The 13,385-nt window shown below is 43.6% G+C and overlaps 1 protein-coding gene across 2 annotated transcripts in view; it reads right to left on the bottom strand.

The window, feature by feature from the left end:
* CRIM1 (cysteine rich transmembrane BMP regulator 1) overlaps positions 1–1,030 on the bottom strand; it is a 179,446-nt gene extending 178,416 nt beyond the window's left edge. Inside the window, exon 1 of one of the 2 annotated variants that reach the window (XM_036262671.1) lies at positions 685–1,030. In XM_036262671.1, the coding sequence (XP_036118564.1) occupies positions 685–1,015 (331 nt within the window). In that variant the 5' untranslated portion in view covers positions 1,016–1,030. The remainder of the gene's footprint in view (positions 1–684) is intronic. The other variant, XM_036262670.1, reaches the window with a different exon arrangement.
* Positions 1,031–13,385: the final 12,355 nt, after the last annotated feature.

Raw genomic sequence — 13,385 nt, 5'->3', positions numbered from 1 at the left:
TCTCAAAAAGCAACCAGTAATAGAAACAACTTTTCACTCCCAGGTGCCAGCCCCCTTCCCCCTTCGTTCAGAAGAGAACGCCTTTGACCGTTTTTCAATAGGCAAATAAATGAGTAACCACCGTATGCAACTTCCCCTGGGCTGACATATGCCGGAGCTGAAATTGATTTATATGCGAAGGAGGAGGAAGGGGGTGAAGGAAGAGCTCAAGGAAAAAATAATAAAAGAGTCACAGGGAGTGAGATGGAGACACGTCTCCTCCGCCAACAGATTTCACGGTCGGTGTGCCGCACTCGGTTCCACACTGCGCTAGTGTGGGGAGGGCGGCAGTGGTCGGATTCCCCCGAGGGGCTCGCGACAGCCTCCGCAGTGCCCCCTGCTCGCGGCGCCCCCACGTCGGGGCGCAGGGCCGGGCCACCACACCCAGCCCAAGCCCGAATGGCCACACGTGTGCAATCCCCCACTCGCCTGCCTCCACCCACGAAATCCAACCTCGCCCGCGGCGGGCCAAGCGCGGGGGGAGGCAGTGAGCGGGAACGCAGGGACGCGGGGGCTCCCTCCCGGGGGCGGGAGCTGCCCTTCTCCCGCGGAGTCCTCTCTCCTCGGGAAAGTCTGGGCAAACTTTGTTCAGCGCGGGGGGACCGCGCGGCCAGGTGGGAGGAGGACCGCGGCGCACCGCCCTACCTTCGCAAACGCCCACTTCGTACTCGGTGATGGAGTCGCCATTGAGCGGGGGGCGGATGACACAGCGCAGCCCCCGGTCGCAGGCTCCGTGGAGCCCGTAGGCGCCGCCGCAGCTCTCGTTTCTCTGGCGGGCGCACATGTAGCAGCAGCCGCAGACCCCCTGCACGATGCTCCCTGGGCAGTTTCTGGGCTCTTCGCACTTGGACTCGTCGCAGGGCAGGCAGACCAGCGCTCGGGTGCCGGAGCGCGCCAGCAGCAGCAGCAGCCCCAGCAGCGAGACCAGGAGGTGCCCGCAGCCGGCCAGCCCCCTGCCCCCCGCCACCAAGTACATCCTCCTGCGCCGCCGCCGCCTACTCCTCGCAGCCGGGCCGGGAGCCGGGCGGGCGCCCTCCCCTGTGTGGGGCACACGCGCCGCCGCCGCAGCACCCTCGGCCCGCGGTCCTCGCCGCCCCCCTAGGGGCCCCCGGGGCGCGCCTCCCCTCGCGGGGCGAGGCCCCCGCCCCCTGTGCGGGCCGCGCCGACCCCGAGCCCACTAGCGTTGGCGCCAGCGGTGGCTTCCCCTCCTCCTCCTCCTCCCGGGAGGGAGGGGAAAAAAGAAAAAAAGTTTCCTCCCGGCAGCTCCGGTTCAACCCAAACTTCTGGCGGCGGCGACGGCTGCGCTCAGCTCCAGTCCGGGCTGGCGGCACCTCCTCCTTCTCCTCCTCCGCGTCGGCCGGCCCCGCGGCGCTAGCGGCTGCGGCGGCGGCGCAGCCTCCGGGCGGGTCCCCGCCTCCCGAGCCGCCGAGTGGGTGCGGTGGAGCAGCAGAAGGTTCCCAGTGTTCGCACAACGCGCCCCGCTCGACTCACTCCTGCGCGGCTTCTCGGGCGCTTGTTTATGGCTGGAGCCTCTGCCGCTGGGGCTGCGCCCTCCCCCATCCTACCTCATCCCCAGGCCTCGCCCCCCCCCCCCCGCGCTGCGCGCCGCTCATTGGCTGCCCCCGCCACCCTCCCGGCCCGGCCGGCCCCCTCCCCCTTCTCCCGCCTCCCTCCGGGGCCGCCGGGCCCTTCCTCCCTGGCACGCCTCCTTCTCCTCCCCCTCCGCCTCCCTGCCGGAGCACCCAGCCGGCCCAGGGGCCGAGCCTTTGCGCGCCTGTTTCCGCGGGCGCGCTGCGGCTCGGGGCTTGGGGCGCTCCCGACGAGCAGCGAGAGTCGCGGCGTCCCGAGCGCCCGCCGGCACCGGGGCCTGCCTGGGAGCTCCCAGGGCAAGACCTCCGGAGCCAGTTTTGAGTTCGGAGAGCGACGGGGTCCCCAGAAGCTCGGGGCCGAGGGGATTGTTGCAGCCTGGGCTGGGGCACCCTGCGGATCGAACCCTGGGAAAGGGAAGTAAATGCATGGAGCCTTCGCAGACTGGTTGAGAATCCATCTTCCACTTGAACTGGGAATAGACTTTGTAAAAGATATTATGTAATGGAGTCTCGGGAAGCTCGAGGCGCCTCCAGCGAAGCTGCTGGTGAATTAATTAAGTGCTTTAAAAGGTCTTGGTAAATATACCGCGAAGGGGTGGGTAGGACTGTTGGGGGCTCCTGTAGCTTGGGTTGAATTTTAACTGTCCACGTTCTGTATGTTTTGTCGCTTTGCTCTGTGTCGAGGTGCTATATTATGGGAGGGGGTGAATGGAAAGTAACAGCTGAATTTTTCTCCCTTGAGTAAGGCCGAATACTGGATTATCACAAGTCTTGACATGACTAGACCCGTATGTCTCATGCATCGTTCCTGTCATCTGACAGTGCCCTTTTCTCCCCCCAACCTCATGGACAAAAGTGGTGGTTTTAATTTTTTCATTTATTGTGAACATGTTAATAAAGAAGACATGGCCCCAGACGGGTAGCTCAGCTGGTTAGAGTGTCCTCCGGATCCTGTTGCGGATTCCATCCTGGTCAGGGCACGAGCAAGAATCAACCAATGAATGCATAAACAACAAATTGATGTTTCTCTCTCTCCTCCTTTCTCTTCCTCTCTCTAAAATCAATCAATAAATTTTTTTCAAAAAAGTCATGCTTAATATTCTTTATGATAAACCAGGTTGTTGTTGTTGTTTTTTTCTTAAAGCAACAGTAGTGATGCAAAATGTGTACTGTGGAGGTTGTTTCTCTTCTGTGACTGTCAGAAAAGGCTCTTGCGATGATGGGGTCTGTAGTGGCCCGCCATTCATTCACAGGATGTGTACCAGAGGCAATAAAATTAGTGAATTAACAAAAAGTGACTTGGATCCATGTGGAGAAAACAATCAGGCCCTGTGGCAGGTGGGAGGTGGGAATGGCCAGTGGACTTTCTGATCCAACATGATCTGGCTGCAGGAAGGTGGCAGCCAAGTGGGTCCTGAAAATCATGACTAATGAACCCAAGTTAATAGCATGGCAGTGCAAGGAGAAAGGAAACAGAGCTGCCTTTGAAATCCTCTGTTTGCGGAACAAATTTATACTTATTATAAATATTTTGGTTTAACCACTTTAATCCTGAACGGAAAAGCCAAAGTTACCAGTGGAATATTCCCCAGTTGCTGGCATCAGAAAACTAAACATTTCTACAATCATATGTCTTTGTCCTGAGGAGGAGAAGAGGCTCGTTAATGATCTCTGATTATCAGAGGGTAGTAGAGAAGATGTTTAACAGTGGAAAGGGGGAGTGAGCATCCCATTTTCTGGAAGGTAAACCCTTCTAGAGCTGTAGGGATGACTAGTTTCCAAGGATGTAGAGACAGTTCCTGCAGTTGTGTAGGAGGTCAGGTTAGATGACTTCCGAAGGACCTCATACCTTAAGATTTTATAAATGTAAGTATTAAGTGATAAAATCATTTCAAATATGCTAGATTTTCTAGTAGCAAAATTCAGGAAAAATAAGCCACACAACACTGTTAAACATGGTTGTTTCTTGTACCCCAACTATGCAGCAATGCTTCACTGTGGGATTTGCCAACTAACTGTCATCATTGCGCTGTGTTAAAAGGCCCTTTCCACTCTTGCAGAGGAGGTTATCTATATTTCTGTTCAAATGGAAGTATAAAGACATTTTTTAAATACAGCAGATAACATTGTAGGACTCAACAGGAAAAGCCAAGGTCAGGTGATGGAAAAAATGCAGAAGTGAGAAAACCAGTTTCCTTTGAATAAAGGAGTAATAGTTATTGGAGTTTTGCTTTTTTTACTTGTGTTTTTTCTTATCTTTTTTTTTTTTTAGACAGTATATTAAAGGTTAGGGAAAACTAGAGATTGAACACAGGCAAGTGACAAGATGGAGGTCACCATCTATTCTTCCTGGGATTCCAGAGGTAGGACGACCTGGAAGGTAGATAAAGGATGACTTCTTACTGGAATTCAAGCCAGACTTAGAACTGGAGAGAATCTTAAAACTTAAGATGGAGGTATCAGCTCAAAAAGTTCAATTTACAGGTAGTCCTTTGCCATAGAATTAATAAGTCAAAGACGCAAAGGAGAAAACAGGGATAGTGAGTTGAAGCCTAGTAACTAGGGGCAAATGAACCTGTAAGGGCCTGGCAACTTCTGGAAACCAGAGTGTGAACTAGGAGCTCAGTTACAAAATAGCTGCTTGTTCCAGAAGTCAAGGCAATGAAACTGATGCTCAAACCCAGAAGGATTTCCTCATCTTTAGAGACTAGACTAAGGATACAGAAGAGAAGTTGGGTGTTTCCCAACATGATAACAACTGGGGATCAAAGGAGAAAGTGGACTGAGGGGGATTCCATTGACCCTGAAGGCATGTACAAATGTAAGAGTTAGTCACACATGGAACATGGTTGAATGCCTCCTCCTCTGGGAAGGGTCTTGAGCTTTCCTCCTTATCTATTCTATAGCATTTTGTAAGGACCTCTGCTTGTAGCATTTATGTTATATTATAAATCTTTCTGTAAATAGCTCTGAACCCCATTAGATTGACAGCTCATTGAGGGGGCATAATTTATAAGACTACAACGCATGTGTGAGTGAGTTGAAAAAGGGAGAGAGGGAAGAATTACAGACCAAATATATTTGAACATTCTTGTCTGTGGCCCTTGTCTCTTGGTTTTAGTAAATGCCTCTAAGATAAGCACTAGAAAGAATGGTTGGGGCAAGAGGGAGTCTTCCAAACTGGAAACAGCAACAACAAAACAACCACAAAAAGAGAAAACAACAGCAAAAAAGAAAACAAAAGAATCCTACAGGTGGGAAAGGAAAGGGAACCAGATTGTACTTCTGATGGAAGTCTGGAGAAGAGACAGTCTGCCCTCTATTGGCGGTTGAGGGGTTTGGATGGGAGGGGTTTGCTACGTTGAAAATGTCTGAAAATCAGAGTGCCCAGTTGGGGGCATAGCAGAAGGTGGATAAACAGAACGCTAGTATTAGAGCCCTCCTCCCTGATACAGTGCCTAGTTCAGCCTCTCCAGTCACACTCTAGGATGTGCAGGCAGTTTATGTTTTATTTTCCTGAAACAAAAAGAAAAAATGTAGTTGTCTTATACACACACACACTTAGACTTGTGTTGCACAAGAGTAAAAATTCTCGTTTTATGTTAGTGCATACCTAGTAGAAAGATCTATGAAAAAGGCAGAGCAACAGGTTGGGCTCCTTTCACACCCCCCTCCGCCACCACCCCATCTCTGGTTCACCTCAGCTGGAGTCACCTCTAGGTGAGCGGGTTCTCACTTCATCTTGGCTTGGGCCATTTCAGTGCTGTAGGGGGACACCTACTTTGGGAACCCAGCCATCTGATCTTGAGAACTGGAGCTGGTACTTGGGCTGTGTTATCACCACTTAGTACCTCTCTTTACTAAGGGAGTCCTGGCCTGTGCAGGCAGCTGCCCCGGACCTACTGGAAGAGGCATGTCACAGAACACACGTTCTCTTTCAAGTTCCGAGTAGGATTCCTCTCCCCCTTCTCTCACCAGTCTGAACAAGTTATTTGTCCTTTCTGAATCTGTTTCCTCCTTTGTCAAATGGAGACAACAATACCAACCACACAGGGTACTGTGAGAATCAAATGGTTGTTGTCCTTCTCTACTGTTATTTTTAGAGTCCTTTTAATTGAGTGTCTCCTCAAGTGTTACACCAAAGCTGGAATCCTTGCTATGTGATATCTCAGCACCTATTACCACGCAACATCTGCCTGACCATATATTTGATTTTTTTTTTCTTTTTGGCAATCTTTCTGTTGGTCCTATTTTGCAGTCTGTCCAGTCTTGGAATTGTAGCCTTTGTGATATTTTTTTGACACCTAATAAGACTTATTTTAAAGGGTCATAATTAAAAATGATAATAGTAGTAGTAGCTCAGCTTTATAGAGTTCTTGCTAATAAGCACTTCATATAGGTTAATTTAATTAATCTGCAGAATAGCCCTATAAGGCCAATGCCTTAAATCATCTCCAATGCCTTCTATTGTCTCCATTTAATAGTTGAGAAATCTGAGGCCCAGGCACAGAAGGTTGTGTGACTTGCAAGGTCTCAGAGCTATGAGGATGACTATCAGGTCTGTAAGCCCATCCTATTCTGCCTTAAGAAACTGTGTATTTAACTGCCTCTTGTAGTAAGTTGGGTAATGGTGAGTTGCTTTCTACTGAGTTTTTATTGCTTTCTGTGGACCTAGTTTAAAATTAACATTTATGACAATATCTTATCTTCTTTGCTAATATGCATATGAAAAATTAAAATAGTGATTAGCACTTTTCTCAAAATGGAACTATCTCCATTGTTTTCCTAATTACTGAATAACAAATGTTTATGTTGAGTTTACTATATGTGTATACTAATAATTGGGTGTATTGCTACATCTAATCCTTACTGGAACCTGATGAGATAGGTTCATAATTGCCTGCATTTTACAGGTGGAGAACCAGAGATACAGAAAGGTTAAATAATGTGTCCAATGTCACACTATTTAAAAGGAAAAATTGGGATATTAACCACTAATAGCATATGTTATACATTCCTGAAGACTTATTTTCCTAAATAAAGTATAAAATATAAAATGGGATATGCATCCTACTTTTTAACTGCTTTTTCACTGATATCAATAACTGTATCCTTTTTGCCACTAAACATTGTTCTGTTGAGTGGATTACCATACTATATTTAACAATGCCATACCTTTTGGGTTTTTGTTTGTTTTACACTTTCACTGTCATAAACAAAGCTACAATGTATTCCCATTCAGACAAAGTTTTAAACACTTGTCCTGTGATTTTCTTTGGAAATTTCTAAAGTGAAGTTGTTAATTGTGGGTCAAAAAATCTGTCCATTGTCTACATGTGAGGCCAGATTGCCCTCCAGAAGGTTTAATCTGCACATGTTCCCTCAAACACCTAATGAAAATGCTCATCTCCTCAGTGAGGAGGCCCTTCAGGTTAAAAACCATTTCCTGTTTCTGAAAAGCACCTGACATTATAAAGCACTTTTTTTTTTTTTTTTGTAATTTTTCTTTCTTTTCATTAGAGCCTTTAAAATGTCCACCATTTGGAGGTTTTAGCTATGAATCATCAAATATTTTTAACCTGAAAAATTACCAAATCATTTAACCTGGCGAATTGTATGCTGTGTGATTTTAAGGGAAAGTGTATGTCCTCAATTAAAAATTTCCCCCAAGGCAGGAGTGTTTTTATAAAATTGAACTATTAAGAGGAAGTAAATGACTGTGTCTCTTCCAAAGGTGAGGCTATTTTATTTGATATTCTGTTCTTGCAGCCGCTCTGGATAGCTGGGGAAAGCAAGTGGAGGAAAACTGAGAAAAGAGGACCCAGTCCTGCATTACAAGGAGGAGGAATTTCCACTTAGGACATTGCTCCCCATCTCTCTCTCTTCTCTGTCTACCCAGCTGTCTATTCTACTACCTGGTTTTAATCATCTGAACAGTCATAGATCCAAGTTGCAGACACTTACCCCTAAATTTACATAGCATCCACGTTAAGAAATAAAATTACATTTATTCCCAAAATTATGGTATTACGCAAAATATTCTTATAATGTTTATTTTGGAATTGACTTATCTAGTCCCATGAGAAAATAGCCTTATTGTTTAATTGTCAGATCTGGGCCCAACATATCATAATTCAAGTAGATGATATTCTTCATTCACTAGATTTAGCTCTAACTTACTTTTTTTTTCTTTTTTTTTTTATCTTCAACCGAATATATGTTTTTATTGATTTTTTTTAGAGATAGAGGAAGGGAGAGACAGAAAAATCGATGTGAGAGAGAAACATTAATCAGTTGCTTACTGTACATGCCCTGACTGGCGATCCAACCTGCAACCTAGGTATATGCCCTGATCAGGAACCGAACCCACAACCTTTTGGTGTCCAAGATGATGCTCCAACCAACTGAGCCACCCAGCTAGGGCTCTAACTTACCTTTTTTTGTGTGTGTGGTGCGTGCCCCTAGCGGGAACCGAACCCCGGACTCTCTGGTCCTCAGGCCGCCGCTCAACCGCTGAGCCTAACTGGTCAGGGCTCTAACTTACTTTTTATAATCTCTTTCAAATTGATCCTCAAAGGATGAGATTTGTTGGGAGTATTTAAAAGAACCAGCCCATGCTCCAGAGAAAATATTTTAAAAAGAGTTTTAAAAAAATGGCATTAATTGTTTCCATGGAATAAGCATACAGATTTTCCAGTGACTGGTGACAAGAGACACCACTCATTTGAATGTAAATTCCGATATTACTATGTTCATTAGAATTATGATATTTTAATATTTCTATTCTATAATACATACAGCTGTCTTTTTGTTGAAATGAGAATTCACTACCTAGGTTACTAACATCTATATTCCTTCTTTTTATTGTGGACACACAATTAGACAAGACTTACTATCTTCCTTGCAGGTGGATGATGCCAGGAATGTGGATGGAAGAGGATAGAGGAAAGGATGGGGATCTGGCCTAGGCTAGCCTCTGAAACCTCTCCACAATCTGCATGTGCCATATTCTCTGTCCTGGTCGACTGCAGAGCATTTCACAGAGGACTCTGAGGCCCTAGAATTTGAAACCACTCAATGGATAGATCCACGTCCCTGAGTGACTACACGAAGCAGACCTTCCATGTATGACACATTTACACACACACCTCATTGAATCTTAGTGAAGTTTGAGTGAGAAATAAATCCTTACTGGGATATGTCACCGAGATACAGGGCTCGCTTGTTATAGCAGGTAGCCTGTCCTAACACACTATTTTAGCTTGAACAGAAATAACATTTACTGTTTATTTGGGCCTTAACTATTATTATATGTTCTCAGACAAAATGCAATTGTGACAGGCACTTATAACTAACTTGCAGTTGTTCATTGACTATGTAACGAATATATAATGATTAGGTTACCAATCCTGGCATTTAAAATATTTTCAATATTATAATGTTCAAGGAAGACCTTAGTATTTCATTCGTACTAATGAAAAGTAATTAAAATAAGTAATATAGAAACTTTTCAAATGAGAGAGTGGCCATCTACATTATACTACCCAGTGAGTTTTATTTTCTCAGGCTCCACACTCTCAGACCATCTCTGCCCGTGACTTTATAGTGGTTACCAAGACATATGCACTCAAAGGAGAATGAGGCTCTTCAAATCCTCATTTTTCTCCTTTTTCCCAAGTTTTTCAGAATGCATTACTTTCTCTCCAAGCCTCTTTTGCAAAAATTCCCGTGTGTGCCTCTCCTTTGAAGCCTTCCTCACTAGCATCACCCTCATTACATCCACATTCATGGGTTTATTATGGACTTTAAATCAGTACCTCCCTATATTTGTCATTTGAATTTAACTACTATTTTAATATTGGATTCTAAGATCACCTTATCCGTTTTCTTTATTTTTAATTTTCTCTGATAGCTTAATGTGTCTTGGTCATCTTATGGGCTACATTGATTGTTCTTCATCAGCTTTTCCAAGCTCAAGCTAAAGTTTATGCAACAAATCAGGTTCATTGACCAAATGCTAGTTGCCAGTAGGCAGTAACTGTGTAAATGGCAACTGGTCTGAGATAAGCCAGGGAATTGGAATACGAAGCTCCTAAGGCATGAAGCCATGCTGGAAGAGGAGAGAGGAAAGATCCCAAGAGTGGCTCTATCATTAGCTGATCATTGCAAAGTCGTCATATTTTCTATTTAGACTTGCCAGGGAGAAGAGCTAACCAGCAATGCCAATCACAGGTGTTTGAATAACAGGGCTATTCTATTTTTTCTTTGACAGACTATTGCCTAAATTAGGCATGTCCTCCATGATGGAGAGGCATTGTGCCGACAAGTGCTCTAATGGAAAGGACACGATCTTGGGAATCATTTGATGGGATCAAATTCTGATGGTATTCATCACTGTTGTGTGACTTTGGATAAGTGATTTTACAAGTGTTTCATTTTTCTTATCAGTCATCTGGGGAATTAGCACCTACAAGATTCTGAGCATATAATAGATACTTAATGTCTTCTAACACTTTTAATGCGGAAATTTTTTTAAAAACCCATCATAGATTCAGATATTCACTTAATATGTGCTACTTTTAAAGCTTGTAAGCTGAGGTCTAGTCTGTGGTTCTAGAACAGCAGTACTTCTGGCCTGTGTTAGGATCAAGTCCAAGAACTTTACCGCCTAGTGATTACACCCTCCCTCAGTCTGCATTCCCCTAAAGTGTTACTTTTCATGTCTGTCTCCCCACTCAGGGTACAGGATTTCCTCACAGGCAGGATATGGACTTGGAAGCCAGGCAGCTGAATCCTATATTCCTAATCACTGCTCTGATTATAAAAAATAAATGTCACTTTCCTTGTGCTTGAGGGTCCTCTGTCTAGTATGGGCAAGTGATAAATGAGCAGTTTTAACATAGTATAATAGAAATTTGCGTGAGGAAATTAGAGAACGTTTCACAAAATTTTTTTCGCGGAGAAGATAGTTGGGTTGGATCTTGAAGGAAGAATCGATACCAGGTTTAGGCGTGTGAGGAGGAAAAGAGATTGCAAGCAAGGGGAATAGTGGAGGGCCGACGACAGGGCTTGGCACATAGTAGGTGTTTAATACACTGGGTGGGGCAAAAGTAGATTGACAGTTGTTCATGTGGAAAAGAATACAATGATCAATAAACAATAATAGAAGAATAAACTCTGTTTCGTGTATTCACAACTGAAAACCTCCTTTTGCTCCCCCCGTGGGCTGTTGAAAGAGAGAACATGTGCTTCTGCAATGGAAAAAAGTTTGAGGTGACTGGTTGCCTGGTGGCAACTGTTAGGAGACAAGGTGGTGAGGTTGGGCTGGATGGCAAAAGCCCAACACCTATATAGCAAAGAGCTTAGACTTCAGCTACAGGGAATGCTGGGAGCTTTTAGAGACACGCGACCTCGTCAGATCCCTATTTTATAAAGATACCGTATCTTATTGATTTTAAGATACTTTCACAATATTTTAACAACTTTGAAGGCGAGATGTATCCCACACTTGATAGCATGTCATAGTTTAATCGACGGTTCTTTCTCAGTGGCTTAGCAAATAATGTTGTTGCTCGCAAGTGACAGGATCCTCTATTTAATAAAAAGTTGAAATTATGGCAGCAGAGTAATAGAGGGACACTGACTGAAGCCAGGAAACTAGTTGGGAGACTTACCAAGTAGCAGTGCTGTAAGACAGTGAGCTGCAATCCAGAGCCCAACATGCCACAGTAGATTTTAAATTCGGAAATAGATTAGGAGTTCCTGAGACTCAGGTCAAACATCGTTTGGTCCTTCATTTTGTTCTTTGCTGCATGGTTAAAATGTAAAAAAAGCTTCTAGCTTTTCATTAAAAGCATATTTTCTCAGATGAATAACTTAAGTATGAAGACTGTAATTTAGTGTTTATTAGGCATCAAATGTTTTGTGAGAAGCGCAGGCCTATTGAGCTGGAGCCCCTTGAGGGCCCTATCCAAGGGCATCTGCTATTTGCCCTGAAATTTCTTATAGAAATAAAGACAGTTTAAAATACTGGAAGAGGCTTCAGATATCCTCAGGTTCAACTCCTTCACTTCATAGACTAGGAAAATGAGCTCCTGGGGTGCTGATTACCTTCAATTTGCTCACTCTTAGCGGGAATCAAACCCAAGACCCTGTGGTGTGTGGGATGATGCTCTAACCCCTGAGCCACACTGACCCAGGGTTAAGTTCTTAAAATGAAATTTGAGGAGTCTGACTATATCATCAGGGTGCAAATAGAGGAATAAATGTACATTTAAGAAATGTCTTAAATATACCTGGTGGTTTAGGTTTGAGCAGGCCATAAATCCAGGTAATACTGCACTTAATAATGGCTATTAAACAGCTGAGCCCTAAATGTTCTCAGTTCTATTATAAATGCTTTATATGCATCCTCTCGCTGAATGCCCAACAACTTTGTGCAGTAGGGACCGTTACTATCTTCATTCTGTAGGTGAGGAAACCAAGGCACAGAGTAGTTAAGGAAGTTGTCTTAGGTCCTAAATGAAAGAATCGAGATTTAAAGACAGGCAACCTGATTCAAAAGCACAGGCTCTTAATTAAGCCTAAGAATTAGAATGTTTTATTTAAACAAATATATAAGAATCAGATATACAGATGAGTATTGTTTTCAAAGCACTGCCATTGTCACTTTGGGAAAATAAATCTATTTTCTAAGAATGTTGCATTTCTCGATATATATTTGGAACTGACCTCTGATTCAATTGTAAATCTACAAAGAAATTAGACTCATTAGGCTCAGACCTTGGTTTTGATTAAAAGCAGCATTAACATAGTATAAAAGTACTACAAATAAATCAATAAAAACGATGAGCATTGCCTCCCCCAAATGGAAATGTGTACAAGGACAGGTGACTCCCGAAAGAAGAAATATAAGTGACTAATAAACATATGAAAAGATGTTCAACTAAACATAGCTGCAGACATGCAAATTAAAATAATGAGAACACACTTTTCATCGACCAGATTGACAAACATTTTTTTGATCCTTACCCGAGGCTAGGTTTATTGATTTTAGAGAGAAAGAAGGGAGAGGAAAAGAGAGAAAGAGAGAGAGAAACATTGATTGGTTGCCTCCCTTACATGCCTGGACCAGGGATCAAACTCACAACCTTTTTGGTGTACGGATGACACTCCAATCAACTGAGCCATCGGCCAGGCCTTGACAAATATTTTTTGATTGACAATATCCAGGATTAGCAAGGATAAAGGCAATAAAAACCTTTATAAATTATTGGTGATGGTAAGACTTGGTACAATTTTTCTGCAAGTCCGTTTAGCAATACATATCAAAGTATTAGCTGTACAAATCCCTGATCCAGATATCATAATCTAAGAATTTATTTTAAGAAAAGAATTCTTTTTCTAAGAAAATTTCTTACTCTAAGAAGAGAATGAGGTTACATGTACAAATATTTAATAACCAAGATGTCCATCATAGTCTTGTTTATAGTTTAAAAAAAGTTGAACATAAACTAAATGTCCATTAGAGGAGTTTTGAGTAAACAAAGCTGAGTAATGGGATATTATTGTTATTAAAATATAATGTGGTTCTATATTTATCATATTAGAGAGATACCCACAATATAGTGTTCATTTCCTTAAAGCAGGTAATAATATAACAATGACAGTAGAATTTCAGCTTACCTCATTTTATTTGTATCAGTATCTCTATATCTATCTCTATGCAAAAGCACACACATGTAGATAATATTCGGG

Source organism: Molossus molossus, unplaced genomic scaffold, assembly GCF_014108415.1.
Source record: "Molossus molossus isolate mMolMol1 unplaced genomic scaffold, mMolMol1.p scaffold_m16_p_15, whole genome shotgun sequence".
Lineage (NCBI taxonomy): Eukaryota > Metazoa > Chordata > Mammalia > Chiroptera > Molossidae > Molossus > Molossus molossus.
This window is presented reverse-complemented; position numbering and strand designations above follow the sequence as displayed.